This window comes from Enhydra lutris, unplaced genomic scaffold, assembly GCF_002288905.1.
Source record: "Enhydra lutris kenyoni isolate GAN:26980312 unplaced genomic scaffold, ASM228890v2 scaffoldscaffold38, whole genome shotgun sequence".
Taxonomy (NCBI): Eukaryota; Metazoa; Chordata; class Mammalia; order Carnivora; family Mustelidae; genus Enhydra; species Enhydra lutris.
Window position 1 is genome coordinate 18,885,553 of NW_019154122.1, and position 18,706 is coordinate 18,904,258.

General features: G+C 58.7%; 1 protein-coding gene across 1 annotated transcript in view; it reads left to right on the plus strand.

Moving 5' to 3' along the window:
* Positions 1–18,706, plus strand: part of LOC111154738 (MORN repeat containing 1) — a 49,006-nt gene that overhangs the window by 19,142 nt on the left and 11,158 nt on the right. The window contains exons 9-12 of the mRNA XM_022514621.1: positions 4,874–4,997; positions 5,403–5,517; positions 17,862–18,041; positions 18,148–18,227. Coding sequence (XP_022370329.1) covers positions 4,874–4,997; positions 5,403–5,517; positions 17,862–18,041; positions 18,148–18,227 — 499 coding nt within the window. The remainder of the gene's footprint in view (positions 1–4,873; positions 4,998–5,402; positions 5,518–17,861; positions 18,042–18,147; positions 18,228–18,706) is intronic.

The window sequence follows — 18,706 nt, forward strand, 5'->3', positions numbered from 1 at the left end:
ATGGGTAACTTGGGTGGCTCAGTCAGTTAAGCGTCTGTCTTCACCTCAGGTCATGATCCCAGAGCCCTGGAATTGAGTTCCACATCAGATTCCCTGCTCAGCGGGGAGCCTGCTGTTCCCTCTCCCTCTGTCCCTGCTTGTTCTCTCTCTGTGTGTCAAGTAAAGAAATAAAATCTTTAAAGAAATAAAATAAATTTAACATTTTAAAAATGGGTAAGTGCCTTTTGATTGTGAGTTATTAAGAGCTCTTAATGTATTCTGGATATAAGTTCCCTTATCAAATATCTGATTTGCAAATATTTTTTGCCATTTTGTGGATTGTCTTGCACTTTCTTAGTGGTGTCCTTTGAACACAGAAGGTTTGAATTTTGGTAAAGTGCAATTCCTTTACTTTTTTCTTTTCTTGCTTATGCTGTTGGTTTCATACCTAAGAAGACTCCCTAACTCAGAGTCATGAAAATTTACTCCTGTATTTTCTTCTAAGAATTTTATATTTTTAGCTCTTACATTCAGAACTATAATCCATTTAGAGTTCATCTTTATGTGTGGTGTGAGGCAGGGGTCCAGCTACATTCTTTTGCATGTCAATGTCAGTTGTACCAGTGTCATTTGTTGAAAGACTGTTATTCCCCCCCATTGAATTATCTGGGCATTCCATTTGCTAAAATTTTCTTTAAAGTTTTTACATGTTTTTTCATGAGGGATATTGGTCCTGAATTTTTTTTTTCTTTTTTAAGATTTTATTTCTAAGTAATCTCTGCACCCAATGTGGAGCTCAAACTTATAACCCAAGATTAAGAATCACATGCTCTACCGACTGAGTCAGCCGTGTGCCCCCAATTTTTTTTAATATCTTAGTCTGGTTTTGCTATCAGGGTAATGTTGACTTCATGTTTCAATTTTCTGGAAGAGTCTGCATTGAATTCATATTATTTCTTTCTTAAATGTTTGGCAGATTTCAATATGAAGATCATTGAAGCCTGTCGTTCCTTTGTGGGAAGACTTTTTTTTTTAAAGATTTTATTTATTTATTTGACAGACAGAGATCACAAGTAGGCAGAGAGGCAGAGAGAGAGAGAGAGGGAAGCAGGCTCCCCGCTGAGCAGAGAGCCCAATGCAGGGCTCGATCCCAGGACCCTGAGATCGTGACCTGAGCCGAAGGCAGAGGCTTAACCCACTGAGCCACCCAGGTGCCCCATGTGGGAAGACTTTTAACTACTAATTCAATTTCTTTAAGTAGCTATAATGTTATTTGGGTTATCTACTTCTTCTTGAGTGAACTTTGGTGTTTGTGTCTTTGAAGGAATATTTGTTCATTTCATCTGAGTTGTTTGATTTATTGTCGTAAGCTTCTTCATAATATTCCTTCATGTCCTTTTAATGCACTGATACCACCTCTTTTGTTCCTACTAAGGATCATTGATTTCTTCTTTCTGTTTTGCCTGACTCATCGGGCCACAGGTTACCAGTTTTATTGGTAAACAATCAACTTTTGGTTTCATTGATTTCTCTATTATTTTGTTTTCTATTTCATTAATTCCTATTGTGATGTTATTTCCTTGCTTCTTATTTTGGATTTAATTTGCTCTTTTTTTCTTTTCTTTTAGTTTTTAAGATGGAAACCAAGGTAATTGACTTCAGACCTTTCTTTACTAACACAAGAGTTTATTGCTATAAATTTCCCTCTTAGAACAGCTTTAGCTGCATCCTGAAATTTTTGATAGGTTTTGCATTCATTTTCATTCAATTCAAAATGCTTTCTGATTTCCCTTTTGATTTCCTTTTTGACCCATGAGTTATTTAGAGATATGTTGTTTTGTTTCCAAATTTGGAGACTTTTTTCATAGAATTTGTTCTATTTTGGTAAATGCTGTGTGTGCACTTTGAGAAGTATATGATTTCTGCTTTCATTGGGTAGAACATTCTATATATATCAGGTGGATTTTATTGATACTATCCTTCAAGGTCACATGTGCTGCTGATTTTTTGTCTGCTTGTTCTATCAGTTGCTGACAGTGGGATCTTGACATCTCTAATTGTAATTGTGGATTTGCTTATTTCTGATTTCATTTCTATCATTTTTTGCACCATGTATTTTGAAGGTCTATCATTAGATGTGTAACATTTAGGATTTTTATGTCATTTAATTAGATAACCCCTTATCATTGCAATATTTCCTTTTTCATCTTTGGTGTAGTCATTGCTAGGACAACTACTTCCTGTAATAATAATATAGTCCACTCCAGCTTTCTCCTAACTAGTATCAGCATTGTGTATCTTTATCAATACTTTTACTCTCCACCTATGTAAGTCTGTATTTAAAGTGTGCTTTTTGGGGGCGCCTGGGTGGCTCAGTGGGTTAAGCCGCTGCCTTCGGCTCAGGTCACGATCTCAGGGTCCTGGGATCGAGCCCTGCATCAGGCTCTCTGCTCAGCGGGGAGCCTGCTTCCTCCTCTCTCTCTGCCTGCCTCTCTGCCTACTTGTGATCTCTGTCAAATAAATAAATAAAATCTTTAAAAATAAATAAATAAATAAATAAATAAATAAATAAATAAATAAATAAAGTGTGCTTTTTGGGGCATCTGGGTGGCTCAGTCGTTAAGCCTCTGCCTTCAGCTCAGGTCATGATCCCAGGGTCCTGGGATCGAGCCCTGCATCGGGCTTCCTGCTTGGTGAGGAGGCTGCTTCTCCCTCTCCCACTCCCCCTGCTTGTGTTCCCTCTCTTGCTACATCTCTCTCTGTCAAATAATAAATAAAATTTTTAAAAATAAAAATTTAAAAATAATAAAGTATGCTTTTTATAGGCAACATATTGTTGGGTCTTAGTTTTTCATCCAGTCTAATCACATCTATCTTTTATTTTTTTTTTTAAGATTTTATTTATTTATCTGACGGAGAGCACAAGTAGGCAGAGAAGCAGATGGTGGTGGGGGCAGACTCCCCACTGAGCAGGGAGCCCGACTCGGGGCTTGATCCCCAGACCCTGAGACCATGACCTGAGCTGAAGGCAGAGGCTTAACCCACTGAGCCACCGGGGCACCCCAATAAATAAGTAAATCTTTAAAAAATGGAGGGATTTTTCAGCCTTTATTTCCTCAAATAGTTTTTCTATCACAGTTCTTCCTCCTCTCTTTCAGGGGCCTCATTACCCACGTATTAGGGTGCTTGAACTTGCCTCACTGTCCATGGATTCTTTTTCCCCTTCCCCCTTCCTCCCTCCTTTCACTTTACCTTTGTTTTTCTTCCTCTTTTTTCTTTTTTCTCTTGATGTTTCATGTTGGCGGTTTCTATAGCTATGTTTTCAAGTTCGTGAATTTTTTTTCTACAATATCTCATCTGTCATTGATCACATACCGTGTACTTTTTTATCTCATAGTTTTTGTCTCCAGAAGTTCAACTTTATTTTTATATCTTCTCTGTCTCTACTTACATCTTGAGCACATGGAGTATGGGTCCAATAAAAGCTTCGGAGAAGGGTCCTTCCTGCCGGTCCTCACATCTGGTGCGTTCTGAGCCGATGTCAGCTGCCTGCAGTCCCTCCTCACTACGGAACGTACTTTGCTGCGTTCTTTGCCCAGTAATCTTTGATTGGTGCCAGACACGGAGGATTTTACCATTTGGTGGCTGGGTATTTCTGTGTTCCCATAACTCTTGTTGGACTTTGTTCTGGAGCACAGTTGGCTTATTTGGAGACAGTCTGATCCTTTCAGGTTTTGCCTTTATGACGTGTGAGGTGTGGAGGAGAGCTCCGTCTGAGACCCAGAATCCCCGCTGTTGAAGCCGGACCTTCTGAGAGCCCTGTCCGTGTGCTGTGGCATCCATTCTCCCAGTGTGGCCAGCAGGAGTGAGCCCCACTCCCAGTGCCATGCAAGCCCAGGTCCCTCCCGCCCTCCCCTGTGGCTCTTAGCCTGGCCTCTGGGCATTTCCTCGCACTCGTGCACAGATATGTGCTCCACCGTGTCCCCGGAGGTCCCTCACCTCTCTGTTCCTCTGCCTCCAGGACTCCAGGACCCCTGCTGTGTGCTTCTCCTCCTGGCCTCCCAGCCCTGTTTGCTCACTGAGGAGTTTCCTGGGCTCTCTCAGTCCCTCTCCCTGCACCCGGTCCCCCTTCTCTCAAGGCAGTGGCCTGGACAGTCGGGGAGTCCACACCATTTGTTTCGCATCTCTCAGGGGCCGCTGTCCTTGCCTGAGATCCAGGATCTTGAAAAGCCATCGCACCATCATTATATTTTCTCTGCCTTTTTTGGGTGCTTCGAGTGGGGCATGAATTGGTTCCGGGTACTCTGTGGTGACCAGAAGTGGAAGTCAATCAAATCCCGGGGGGGCTGTGGCTCTCTACTCTCCTTCCAAGCCGGAGTGCTCGCACTGTCAGCCCTGCCACACCTCCTCTTCCACAGGGGCTGGACGGCGGGCCTGCACTGACACCGCTCGGTGGGTACCGTCGGCTGTCCTTCTGCACTGGCCCCAGAGCCCACACGGCCAGGCCCTACGCTGGGTGCGTCGGGCGCGCAGACAAGGGGGCACAGTTGGGAAGTAATGAGCGCAATGTCTCCCCGAAGGCAGGACCGTGGTGGAGACAGGCTCCTGGTGTGTCTGCTCCCAGCCAGGGCCACCCCCATGGCCCCGAGGACAACCAACAAAAAGAGGCCCCCCGGAAGCACAGCGAGGTGCCCGGAGGCTCAGGCCCCCAGCAAGGGCAGGAGAAGTCGGGGCAGGGAGGCAGGGAGCTTGAGTTGAACTTGCTGCGGCCTGGGCCAGCGTCGCTGCTGCACGCCCCTCACAGGCGTCCAGGCCAGGACAGGGAGGGAGAGACCTGGGTTCTTGTGGCTGTTCTGTCCCTTCCTTGGCACAGCCTGCTTCTCTCCCTCCCAAGGCGAGGACGGCCGGGTTTTGAAGATCTCAGCCGGCGTCCGGTATGTGCAGCTCCCGGCCTACTCAGAGGTCAGCTTCTTCAATGTGGACAAGGACGACCAAGGGACACCCATCCAGACCCCATTGTGAGTATGGGCGACCCTGGACGTCACCCAGGTGGCGTGGGGGACGAGGAGTGGCCCAGACCTGCTCCATCCAGGCCCGTCTCCACATCGCTCCCACACCGGCCAGGACCCCAAGGGCACTGGGCACACAGCGGTGACCCGCGGACATGCTATGCTCGGTCTAGGGAACAGGAAGCAGTGGGGGCCCGGCAGGGGACTGGCAGCAAGGGCTGGGACTACAGCGAGGTATCACGTGGTCCCAGAAGACTCTCCCCGCCCTTCCTTCCCACCATCTTAGTCTCAGAGTGGTTGCCTCCGCCCCTCCTCCTCCCCAGAAGGGCCCCCAGGCCATCGTGTCCCCCTCAGCCAGGTGACACCCTCAGCTTAGCATCCAGCAAAGCCCAGTCCCACCCATTCCCTCCACAGCGGGTTTGACTGCATGGCCTATCCTCTGTGGAGTCCCAAGTCTGGGGGCCAAGAGCCCAGAGCTGCGCTGGAAAGTACCGGAGACCCGCGGCTCCCCACCGGAGACCTGAAGCTGGCACCGGCATCAGACGCGTCTCGCGGCCAGAGGGCCATCCCTAGTGGCCCTGCGGGTGAGTGCCGTTAGCCGGCTGGTCCGCAGTAGTTGGCATGAGCGCTTAGGGGCGTGTGGAGTGACAGCAGGTGCGCTGGAACCTGGGCAGGAGGAAACTAAAGCCTTGAGAAGCCAGGCATGGTGACCCTGGAGGAGACAGACCATGCCAGGAAGATGGGGCCGGGCCTGAGCAGGCGTCCCTCTGCAGGGCCAGCCCCCATCGCTGTGGGCTGAAGGGCAGGCTGGGAGCTCCCTGTCCTGGGCATCCAGGCCCCTCGCGTGCAATCCCAGTGCCACGGTAGCATTGGGAACAAGCAGTCCCGGGGCCACCTCAGGGGCCGTCCTGCAGTCTCCACAGGCACATCTGGTCATCGCCATCAGTGTAAAATGAGGCGGTTTCATTCGCACCAGGAGCCTGGTGGGAGAGTGCGGACCCTAGGCTGGTGGGCTCAGGGCTGTTTCTGCATCTGTCAGACTGAGGGCTGGGCCCAGAGGCAAACCCACCAAGGCCACTGTCCCCAGGAGGCTGTGGTCAGCCTGGACAGGACACCCGAGTGTAGGAACCGGCCCTTGTGCCCCCACCGCCCCCCCACCAAGGTCAGCCACCATCTGCAGCCCTAACGGTCCTGCGGGTTCACCTGGTCTCTGGCTGCTTCCATGCCTGCTCAGAGCGCACAGCATCTCCGCATGCCCTTGGCTCCTGGTGCCTGAAAACCTGCAGCCATGGAGGGCCTGGCCTGGCTTTTCCGTGGATTATTCTGAACAACTCCCAGAGAGCGAGTGCCGGAGCTCAGGATGTGAATCCAAGTTTCACGTCTGCCATTCACTGTGCCCGGGCCCGCGGGCCTCCCACACGGCCTGATGCCTGCAGTCCCACGGCCTTCCTCTTGCCGGGGGGGGGGGGGCATTTGCGTCACCCACGGCGTCCCAGCCGAGCATGGCCGTGGGGTCCCACCTGGTCCCCTGTGCCCACCCTCGCCTCAGGAGCAGCTGCACCAGATCCTTGGGGACCACAGCAAGCTCAGTAAACGGAGCTCCGGGGTCCCCATCAGGCAAATTCACGTGCACGTGAGCTGTGGGGGCCTTCACGCGCTCCTGGGCCCTTTGAAGAGGGGCCCATCCCCGCAGTTAGGACCCCAGCCCTGGACACCGCGTGCGAGTACTCCTGAGTCACAGAGCAGGACGGGCGGACCTGGAGTGCTGGCACAGGGCCCATGGCTAGACCCAGGCCTGGGCTCTCGCCGGGGGGAGCCCCATGCCACAGGGGTTGGGGGGAGTCTTGGGGGGCCGCGACCTCTGGTCTGCTTCCAGTGCAGTTTACGGAGGCAGTTTTACACTGCAGGGCTTAAGAGTTCTCACATTTCCACATAAAAATACTCGCTGGGCCCCTTGCTTTCCACTGGGAGGGATTTCGGAGCCTCTCATGAGGTCTCCGTGGAAACCAGGCCCAGAAAGGGGGGCCTGTGTCTGCTCCTTGACGTTTGGTGCAGGCGGCCCCGGGCCCAGCCCTCTATAAGGGTTTGGGGTGCTTGCTGCTCGGGGAACGGGCCTCACCCCATGCTCGGGGGGCTGGTGTTGGGCTGCTAGCACGTTCAGAGATGTTTCCAGCTTGGCTAGGATGGGGGTGGGGCGCCGCAGAAGATGGTCCTTGGGGAGACCAGGGGGAGCAAGTCTTTGGTTTTGGGAGAGCCACTCGGGTTTGAGCTCTGCGGGCATCCCAGTGGCCTGCTGGCAGGTCTGCGGCCGAACGCCAGGTCCCGGGTCCTCGGCTGGTGCGTCTGGGGCTGATGCCAGACGTGGGGCTGATGGTTCTCTGCCTTTTCTGGCCAAGCTTCTCTGTACAGGCCTCCTCTTCTATAAAGTGACCAGGGGCCTCTGCCCCCAAGATTGCCAGTCCCATGGCGGCCCCTCCTGTCCCCTCACAGGGTGGCATGCCGGCGACGTGCACACCTGCCCACGGTCAGGAAGGGTCCCCCGTGCCGCTGCGTCTCTTCTGAGGACCAGTCCGCCCCCAAAAGCTCTGGAGGACACTCGCACTGACAGTGCTTGTCCCCGTAGCTGCCCCAGAGCTCCCCTCGCCCCACTGGTGCCCAGGCCCTCCGGACGTGTTGGCAGCGAGCTCAGGTCTGCTCTGGGTCATGGACACACAGGCCGGCCGGCTGTCCTCTGGTGCCTTCTGCGAACGGCGATGAAGCCATTGCATAGGTCAGCTCTGCACGGGTAGGTGGTGGGGATCAGCGTAAATAAGAGAAAAGCCCAGGTGATAACGGTGTGACTAACGGTGAGGGCTCGTGCTGTGTGGGGTCTGGGAGGCACTAGCTCAGCGGGGCGTGAGGCCCTCGTGCCGGCGGGACACCCAGAAAAGACCTCAGGGGGACGCAGAGCTGCTTGGGTGGGAAGTAGGCAAGGCTTTTTTTTTTTTTTTTTTTTTTTTAATGAAGTGGCTTATTCTGTCACTACATGGGGATAGTAGCAAGTTCTCTTGATCGTTATCTGGAGAGACAGCAAAAATGCGACAGTCCGTGGCAGCCCCACACGTATGGGGAACATATGTCGGGGCCCTTTCCTTCGCATGAGTGAAGATCTGTATTCGCCAAGGCAAGCCGTGAACTGCACAACTCCCCCTTACCCCTGGCCTGGCACAGAGCTTTCTTGCGTGGCTCCCGGATCCCGCCTCCCTTCCTTCCGCCCGCCAGACCTTGACCGAGGACCCCCGAGCCCCACTCAGGCCTGCACCGAGCAAAGGGGTTCCAGCCAAGGGTTACTGCGTCTGCCTACCTAGGTGACAGTGTGCCAGCCTCGGGCTGCGGAGCAGGGCACCTGCTGAGGCCGCCATGGGTGCTGGCCACACACATTTGGAAGCTCGGGGAGCAGCCACTGGCGACACCCAGCCTCCAGCCAGGACACGTGACGGGCCTCCCAAGTGCAGGGCAGAGACCACAGCCGGGAGGGTTTCAGGCAGAGAGATCAGTCGACACAATGCCTAAAACAGACCAGGGCCAGAACATCTCCCAGGTGACTGTCCCTCTCGAAGCTACTTTCTGTGGCCCCCGAGCAGAAACGTTCTCCCAGCACACAGACTCCAAGCCCGGGGTTTCTCTCTCAGCCCCGGGTCACAGGCGGCATTGGACGCCCTCCCACGACGGAACGCACGCCACCGCACAGGCAGACATGAGCCCGGCTCTCGCTGAAGCCTCATCCCATGGCGGCAGCCATGCTCTTGCTGGCCAGGAGCAGCCCTCCTTCCAGGTCCACACTCCAGGCTCACGTGAGCGCCCGCTTCTGACCGCGGTGGGGGATTCAACTCCACCAGTATTCACTTCTCACGTGGAAGTTCCATGGCGGGGCGATGGCCCCCGGGATCACCAGGGATCCCTATTCCCATTCCCTCTTCTTCTCCGTCGTCCTTCCTGCACCTCGTGGTCCCAGGGGGCTGCACAGGCACCAGCCGTCACACCCCTATTCCAGACCCCGGGAGCTAGAAGCAGAAGGAGCACAGGCCTGCCCTTCTAATAAATGCCCCTTCGAAGACACCCACCATCACTTACCCCTCATTGGCCAAAACTTGGTTACGTGACCACACCGGGCCACAAGGAGACAAGAGATGCAGTTTGCCAGCCAGATTGTTATCCGGAGCCGGGGTGGGGGGATACTTTGTGTCAACCAGCCATCTTTGCCTGAGGGTGTGGAAGCCACCGGAGCAGACCCGCCATTGGCTTACGTCTGAGAGCAAGGCCCTGGGCCTCCCGCCACCTCCAGGGATGGACGAGGCGAGTTACGCCCCCTTCATCTGTTTGTAGGAAGCCCGCCGTGCCCCTCAAGCTCGTGCCCCGTCCCACAACCAGGCTGTAAGGCAGTGGTCAGTGGGTTTGGTAAAACCAGGCCTGGAGGTGAAGAAGTTCAGCCTGTTAGACCAGCGGGAGGTGTGGGAGATGGGGTCCCCCAGCCTCAGGAGCGGCTAAGGGCACGGGGAGCCGCGGCCCCGTGGCGGGCTGGCCAGTGCCGACAGCCCATACCCTGCCCTGCTTCTCTGCCTCAGGGTTCGCTCACAGTCGAGAAACAGTGCGGGCAGCCCCCTAGCGCTGGACGGGGGTCCCCTTCCCTAACCAAAGGGGTGGGCAAAGGCAGGGCTGGGGTGGGGGTGCTGGCCACCAGGTCTGCCCCCCAAGCAGCCTTCACGCAGGGCCCGGCATCACAGGACCCCTGGCGGGCCTCCCCTGCAGCCTTTGCCCCTGAGGGTGATGCTGGGTGTGGGCTGGGAGGTCCCCCAAGCCTCCCAACCCGGCCCCGCCCGCTGTGCTCTGGCAGCCAAACTGGAAGGGTGCACCAGCTCAACGCTCAAATTTTCGAGGACTTCAGGGTTTCCATTCTCAGCGGCCAGAAGGGTGGGTGCCCAGGAGAGGAGGGAGGGAAGGGGCTGAAGCCGCCCTACAGGGAGGGAACTGCCGTGGAACCGAAGCGGAGGGGGGCGGCGTCTAACACAAGCACGTGTCTGTGTCTCTACACGTTCTTGAGCTCGTGTGCCAACACCGGTGGGGGGGGGCGGGGGACATGGAGCACAGTCCCCGGCCAGCAGAGAGGCACAGGGGGACCCCGCCTGCCCTGCCCCAGCCCCAGATTTCCCCAGCCACGTTTGCCTGGCCTCTCTGGTCACTGAGACCGTGGAGCTAGACACTGGCACCTGCCAGCGCGCGGCCGTCGCCCACACCCCGCGCCCCACAGGGACCTCCTTCTCGGCCCTTTTCTCACCCACCCAACCCACAATTAAGAAGGTAAACACTCTAAAACCTTGGTTTCCAATTACGCAAATAAGTAAAATGAAGAGAGAAAACGCTCTCTCCAGAGGCCTCGTGCCAGTCATACACGGTCGTGAAAGTCAGTATTTGATTATTTTGTTGATGTGAAATATTTCAGTCGCTGAACTGTGCTAGCTCTCGAACAGACGAGTTGCCTTCCGTTGAGAAGAACGGGCGATTTCATGGGCGTGGATCATCGCCAGGTTTTCCAAACCCTATTTTGGTGAAATTACAGCGCCCACATTTCAGTAACAAAGCACACTGATGTTATATTCAAAAAGATTTTTATATTTAGACACTTAACCTTTTGTAATTCCCACCCACAGCTTTGAACGTAGCCCCTTTATGTTAATTGCCGTCAGTGGGGTGTCTGCTCGCCCCCCCACCCGGCAATTTAGGCCCATGAGTCCTAACGCAGGTGCTGATAATTGCAGAGGGACATTGTCAGGCGGCGGAGCCCAGGGGCCCAGACAATCCGCCATAAATTGGATTTGGGAACCTAATAAAGCTGTAGCAGGGAGAGAACCTCAGACTGCTTCTCTCCCTCTCTCTCTCTCTCTCTTTTTTAAATGCCTAAAACCCTCGCAGGGAATGTGTCCAACTGACCTGAGCGGCCCCGTCTTTTCCATTTGTTGAACAGACGGTTCCGAGTAGTCGTCAGACGGGATCTACGGAGAATCACCCATCATTGTAAGATGATTTTGAAAATCAAGGTGCCCTTTGCCGCTAATTCAGTCTCACCGATAAAAGGGACAGAAAGTGTAGCAGAGAACTTCTGGAAATTTCACCGCCTCTTGAGGTGGTAACACGTTTTAATATTAATCGTCCGTGGTTAATTATGGCAGAGTAGCTGGCACGAAAGATCCGTATTTTTAAAAGGGAAATTTGTGCTGTAGGTTTCCTGCCGAGGAATCCCACCGCGCAGACGGACCGTCCAGGACAAGTAGGAACAGGTAACCCGGTGCCTCCGAGGCCAGTGCAGGGAAGACCAATGGGACCATCGTAACCGTCAGGGGCGTTTCTGCCTGAAGCAATGCCCCCGAGGGCTGGGCGGCCCCGGGGCCTGAGACCACAGCTCCCCTCCCCGCCCCGCCACCCAGGCTCCCTGGTTCCCCTCCTTCCTGCAGCCCCTGGCATGGGGCCAGGAGCACCCACAGGACCCCAGGCAGTGGGTCTCTGGGGGGACCCTGGAGAGAAAGGAGGGGGGCAGACAGGCCTGGACTTCCATCAGGCTTTGCCAATGCGGCGCCCTGTGGGCGTGCCTAGGGGGGATGGTTGCCCCGGGAGCCGGCTCAGATCTCTCTCTCCCTGGCTGTGGCCCCAGAGGCCTATTCCAGGGGGCTCACACCGCGGTGAGGAAACGCTGCTTGGGGTGGGGGGTCGGGGGGCCCCCTCCCCCACGGCCTGGGGGATTTAGGCCGTCGGCTGGACAGGCCCCAGACCACCTAGAGCCACCAGGCCGGGCGGCGATGGAGACTGTTTGTGTCCTGATCTGCCTCAAGTTTAGCCTCTGACCGTTAAGCCACCAAGTGGGGTGGGGACACAGCCCACCCAGCCGGCTGCCCTGTGCACCCTTCTCCCTCCTGGGAGCAGCTAACAGGGGCTCCTGGTCTCCCGTGGTCAGAGCCATGCTTGCCCTCACCCCACGTCGTGGAGCCTGTGGCCGCCTTCTCCTCAAGCCCAGAGCTGCCTGCAGCTATATGTCCACTATGAGAGGGCACAGCGCTTGGGTCAGGCCCCTGCACTGACCCAATAGGGGCCTGGGGCTCTCCTGGGGCAGGGTGTGGCCCCTGGGATTCAGGGACCACTTTGGGCAGGAGACTTGAGGAGGGCAAGAGGCCAGGGGGGACCCTGCACCCTGACCTGTCCAGGATTCCCTGGGGAAGGTTCCAGGGAAGGGTCGGCTTGGAGTTGCTGCCATCCTGGCCGTGGTCGGTGCGGCCCAGGCACGCATGGCCAGCACAGTCAGGGCCTGGGCTGGCAGGGAGAGGCCCAAGCCCGGCTAGAGGAGCAGGTCTGGGTGCGGCTGAGGACCTGCCCCGGGACGGAGAGGATGTGGGCCGGGCATGTGCGCACGTGGGAGGGGAGGCCGCCCACGGCTGAGGGTCTACCAGCCAGGCTGTGCCAGCATGAGGGGACCAATAGATGTGTGTCTGTATGCGCGTCTCCCGTGTACTGAGAACGTGTGCTCACACCCCTGGTCACGGCCAGCTCCTCAGGGCCTGGCCCCTCACCACACGTGGGGCTGGCCGGCTGCAGGCCCTACAAGGTTTTTCTGGGGATCTGAGATCCAGCTTCCTGCTCCTGCGAAGGCCACTGGCCCCCGGCGCTCTCCCTCACCCGCTCGCTCCTAGAGACACAACAGATGCCCCTCGTCCTTGCCCAGGAGAACGCAGGCCCAGCCTCAGCCCGCTGCCAACTCCATCCCTCTTGGGAGGCCTCTGAGTTCTGGACGGGCCCCAGCGGAGGGCCCCACACCACGGTCCTGGCTGCTCCCACCGCCGCAGGTGGCCCTCACGTCGGGATGCGGCCACTCCCCAGGCCCCTTCGTGGCCTCTGCCCAGGCCCATCCTGAGAGCCCGAGGGACTGCCGCGCTCGGAGCAGCCCCTGGCCGGTCCTCCCGGGACGGGCGGTGTCCAGGGGCAGAAGGGCTGCAGCGGCCACTGGTGAGAAGGCGCCCAGCCCACCACCTGCCAGCAGAGCCACGGTGGCAGCCTCCCAGCAGTCACCTGCCCACAGCATTGGGAGGTCCGCCTCCACGTCGGATCCCGCGTTCCTGGGCCGCTTCTAGGGACCCCCACTCCCCACCCAGACGGGCTGCGGCTTTCCAGCTGAGCTGCCAGCGCAGGACAAGAAGCAGCCGTGGTCGCCTCGGGGGTGGCCCGGCCTCCATCTGGCCCCTTGGTACAAATGGCCTGGCTGGAGGAGCCTTCTGGAGGCGAGGAGCGGGGGACTGCAGGGACAGGAAGGACCCCCACATCCGTGCCGCTGTCCCGAGGGCTCCCACCATGTCCCCCACTTTCACTGCCACTTGCAGTTCTCGCACCACGGGCTCCAGGGGGCGTCTGCAACAGCGGCGTGGCCTCGGGGTAGCACTGGGGGAAAGGGGACGTTTTAGCCCCTTGGCGGGGCACCAGGTGCAGGGCCCCGTCCGGCAGGTCCCACGCACGGTGGCGGACGGGACAGCACAAGAGCACTGAGGTTCGAGGCTTTGTTTCCGCATCAGAAAGGACTTGGGCCAACGGGAACATGGCTTTGTGTCGAGTCCGTTTTCAGGTTCAGTGAAGGAAGGGGAAGGCAGGCATCGGGTTCCTCCTCGGGAAGGTGCGTGGGCCATGCTGAGTGCAGCCCGAGGGCCGGGCGTCCTGGTCCACGCTGCCGGCCACGGGGCTGGGGGTTCTGCACGCCGGCGCGCCCGCCCCACCTCAGCCAGGCCCAGCCGCGAGCTCCCCACTGGCTTGGTTCTCACACAGGCTCCTTGGGAAACCGTGGAGCTTGAAAGCCTCCAGATAAATCCACGAACCCAGCCTTGCCTGGGGCCTGCAGTGGGGTGCAGCCCTAGGCGCCCACGCGGGGCCCATCTGTGTGTGGCCGGCCCCCCCCCCCCAGCCTCGGAAGCAGCCTGTGTGGACGCATGGGGCGGAGGAGGGGTGGGGGCTCCTGGTGGGGGCTGCCCCGTGGTCACGTCGAAGACAACATCTGGGGCCCCCCTGGACAAATGGAAGGGTGGGGTGGGCAGGGGGCACCCAGCCCAGAGGGAGCCCTTGTCTCGTGACACAGGCCATCCGAGAAGGGGCCTGAGGGTGTCCACCCGGCCCTGCCTGATACTCACGCTTCCTGCTCGCCCTCTGGGTCATGGAGACCCGGACCCACAAGTCCTCTCCAGGCCGACGGCTCTGCCTGTGGACGTAGCCCGCTCCTCGGCTAAGGGACCTGCCCTGCCCTGAAAACTAGTGGGGTGTGTCTGGTCACCTCCACGTGAGGCGGCTCTCGGCCCCTGAGGGCCGATGACATTTTATTTCTCTGATTCATGTAAATGAAGCAAACATTCCCGCCTACGCCTGGCTCTCCTCCCGGGCCCACGGGGCTGCTGGATGGTGGAGGCCCGACCCCCGCGAGGCTTGCTACCCCGGCCCCCTCCGCCTTTGTCTCCGTGTCCTACGGTGTCCTACGAGGCTGACTAGGGAGTCTAACTGAGTTGGCTGTAAAAAGGTAATTAATCGACGTTTCCTCCCAGAGAGGTCAAGCACCGACCTCCCCGTGGCGCACCTCCCGTCGCGTGTCCCCCACCACCACCCCCACCGCGCCCCCCGGAGGCAGCAGTGACCTTTATCTTGCTGATAATTAAAATCGACATAAAGGCTTTGGAAATAACTCCTGAGAGCTGGCGTTGGCATCTGCGGGCAGGGCCCTGCCTTGCGGGTTGGCCAGGCTGGGGGCCGCCCCCCAGAGTGGCCAGGACCAGGTCTGTGGGCCGCTACAGGCCCAGCAGGACCTTCACCCCAGAACCGTCCTGTCAGGAGCAGGAGGGGATCGCAAGCACTTGCTTCTCTGGGAGGCTCCCTTGGGGCCAACGGGGCACAGGTGGAGAAGGATGGGCTCCCCAGAGAAGCTGGTGCCCCTTGGGCAGCTCTCAGATGGGTGGGGGCTCTGGCTAGGAGCGCGGCCGGGGAGGGGGCGTCCACGCTGGCCTGCGCCATGGGCCTGGCGGTGTCTCTGCAGCGAGGTCCTTTATCAAGAGGTGGTCTGACATCCTCTGGGTGGCACCTATGGCGGGGCGGACGGGTGAGGAAGGGGCCACAGGAGGGGGGAGGGTTGGGGGGTGTACGTGGCCTCCCTGAGGCAGCAGGGGCAGGCCTGCCGGGACAGGGCACCTGCACAATGCCCCGGGCTCAGGGCGCCAGCGGAGACTGGGGGCCCATCAGGCAGATGCTTGGCGTGCGGCGGGGTCGTGAGCGCGGACGAGGTGTGGGACTGTCAGGAGTGGCCAGCGCTGGAGCTCCTGTGGCCACAGGGCTTGGTATGTGCTCAGGACGCAGGGGACAGTCGGGGGGGTGGTGGGTTGGAGCAGGCGGGGACCTTGCCTGGCAGCGGGTCCATGTGCTGGGAGCAAGGGCGGGCCCCACAATGGCGACTGTGGAGGGACCAGGACCGCGGGGACGCCAGTGAGGGGAGGGACGGAATCCTGGGTGTCGCCCCCATTTCTGGCGGAGCGAGCAAGAGTGGGGGACAGCGAGTGGGGTGGGAATTGGGTCTGGGGGACCAGAGCTCCCCATCTGGGAGGCAGCACATGGAGATTCCTGCAAGGAGCTGGGGCAGAGGTCTGACCCCAAGGAGGCCAGAGCAGGCCCGCTGTGGTTCTCCACTCGTGGGCAGTAAGGTGCCCACCCGAAGGGGGTGTGCATGGGACGGTGGCATTGGATGTCCACCCAGGAGGCGGGGGGGGCGGTCAGCTGTGGCTGCTGGTGCCCAGGACAGGGCAGGCCCAGGAAATGTGCACTTACGTTAGGGCAGGGACACCAAGCCAAGACTGTGGGAAACCCCAATTCTCAACTCTTCGTGTGAAGCTTGGAGCTCACGGTCCCGCCCCGGGGCCCACGGCACCCCACACAGATGCAGATTTAAGTGGGTCTCAAATTCCTACGCGCCCCAGGGAGCCCTGTTCTCTCTCGGGGGCAGAACAGGGTCTGCAGGGCCTCACCCGGACCCTCCAGGGGGGTGGGGGGGTAGGGGCATACTCTGAGAGTTCCGGCCAGCCCACAGCACCACCCACCCCACAGGCGCCCTGGGCCACAGTCCACGCACGGGCGGGTGGCAGGGGGCAGCAGGCCTGGCCCGTCGGGACATCTCGCAGGCAGGGCAGATAGAAGCTGACTGACCACTTGGATGTACGAGCCAGGAAGCCACGGTCCAGCTGAGACGCGGAGGCGAAGGAGGCCAGGGGACCATGTCCAGGAACAGGGGCCAGCACGCAGGGACCAAGCTTGGGCAGGCTGGGGTATGCCCCAAGCACCAGAGTTGCTCATTCCTGGGAAGGTGGCAGCAGGCCTTGATGTCACATCTGAGAAGTGGGGATGATGGGGGACAGACAGGTGTGTGAGCCCCGTGTGGTCACTGTACTTTGTGCAGAAGGGGCCCTCGTATGCAGGGACCCAGTCTTGCGCGGTCACCCGGATGGGAGTCTAGGCTACAGCGCCAGGGTCCTCACCATCCGGAGGCGATCGGCTCCGCCCGAGCCCGCTAGAAGCTGTCCATCGCTCAGAAATAGAACTATGCCACCAGCCCCGCGGCCCCCAGTCACTGCCCAGGACATAAATAGCGCGAGGACTGCAAAAGCTAATGGAGAGAAGGTCCTTCATTAAAGAGTGTCCTTGCAGAAGGACAGATTTTGCTTTTTATAATGCGCCATAATGATGAAGACACCTTTGAGAGAAGTAATTCCCTACCTGTGATCTCGAAATACTTCTGGGGCCTGTGTGCTCAAGCTGGGTCCAGGGAAAGGGCCTTAATACCCTGCAGCCCCGGGCCCCATCCAGTGCATGGATGAGAGCCGGCCCGCCGCTCACCCAGGGCGCCCCCCAGGCCTCCCTACAGACTCCGTTAGCGGGAGCCTCCAACCCATCTTGCCCACCCCCGCTGTCCCCACGGCCCCATCCAGCCACCGCCCTGAGGCCTGCTGGTGGCTTCTCCCTGACAGTGGGTGAGTGCAGGACAAGGACCTCAGGACAGAGGTCCGTTGAGAGAGCCGGGACCCCAGCCCCCACAGGAGAGCGGACCCTGATGCATGTGTGTTTGGGACAGCCCTGGTGACAACCCCGTCTCAGCCACCAGCTTCCTGTGCCTGGGACGGAAGGAAGGGGACAGCAGGGCCGCAGCTCCATCTGCCAGTGGGTGGAGCCTGGGGAGGGGACTGCCAGAAGGAAACACTCCATACCCCCCAGGAGGAGGGTATGAAGAAAGCCAGGATGGACAGGGTACATAGCGGGGTTTCCACTGCGGACCGAGCCCAGCCCACCGCCATTCTTAGATGCCAGAGGCTTCTGTGCTCCACACTCATCATGGATGTGACCTGCGGTCACCCGTAGCACAGAGCCATGAGGTAGAAATGTCCTTCTCAGGGCGCACCATGCAGGAGAGGCCCAGCCCGGCCCAGCACAGGGCCTTCAACCTAGATCCTCTCTAGGCCCTATCCCTGGTGCCCAGGACCCTCCCAGCCCCAAAGAATCCTCCTGCCGGGCACTCACAGTGGGTCCCAGGATACACCCGCGGGGAGACTGCTATGTTCCCCCCGCGCCTCTCGGGGCATGCTAGGACCAATGTGTGTTGTGGGCCAGGCCCTGCCCCCTGCCGGCCACTCACCTGGAGAGAGCCACACAGCCAGTGTACCAGGCAGCAGGGCTCTCGCGCCCACATGGCCGCCCGTGGCCCCGGCCAGCTCCGCTATAGAAACCGCCCTTTGGAGAGGCCACGGGACGGGTTCTCTCCAGTCTTGGTTTCCTGCTGCTTCAGAGTGTCTTTCTGCTCTCCACTTCCCAGGAGAAACCTCTTCTCCCGCTTCCTGGGGACGCGAACCCCACTGCCCTGAGGACTGCCGACGCGTGGAACAAGGTTGCGCCCAATTCTCGGACGTCCGCCTTGGGCCCCCACCTCCCGGGTACAGCCCTGTCCTCTTCCTCGACAACCTCCGTGAGGTAAGGGCACCCGCCGCACCCACCGTGGCTCAGACCACACGCTGCCCAGCACGAGGGCCAGACTGCCCGGGAGCCCCTCTGAGCCCTCCCTCGTCACTCCTTCCAGGAGACAGACAGCAGGTCCAGAGGCGGCCTGGGCCCTGGCAGGATGACGCCCAACGGGCAGGACCCTCCAGGAGGCAGCAGGTAGGAGAGGGTGACCGACTCGGGACATTTGCCGCTTTGGCGTAGCCTCCCAGGTGCATGTCCTCAGGGGTGGAAGTCAAGGCGCCTGGGGTTGCAGGTGCTGCTGTGGCCGCTCCTTTCCGCCCACCTCCCGGGAGCCCGGCTCCGGTCCGGGTCGGCCTGCTCTGGGCCATGGCTCAGACAGACCCGAGGTGGGCAGAGCAGGGTGGTCTGCTTCTTCAGGGGACGCCCATGACAGGGAAGCCAGCTGGGCAGAAAGGGATGCTCCTCGAGTGGGCACATGGGCCGGGAGGGGCCCACTGGGTGGGCAGAGCAGCCCTCACTGATCTGCGCCTGGCAGCCACGGGCTTACCACACACCAGCCACATACCCGCCACGGCCCGGGGTCCGCAGCAGCCCATCCCGCGGCGGAGCAGACCCTGGACAGGGACGCGTGCCCCTGTGGGGCCCGAGGTGACAGCATCTGTCAGTGCCTCTCG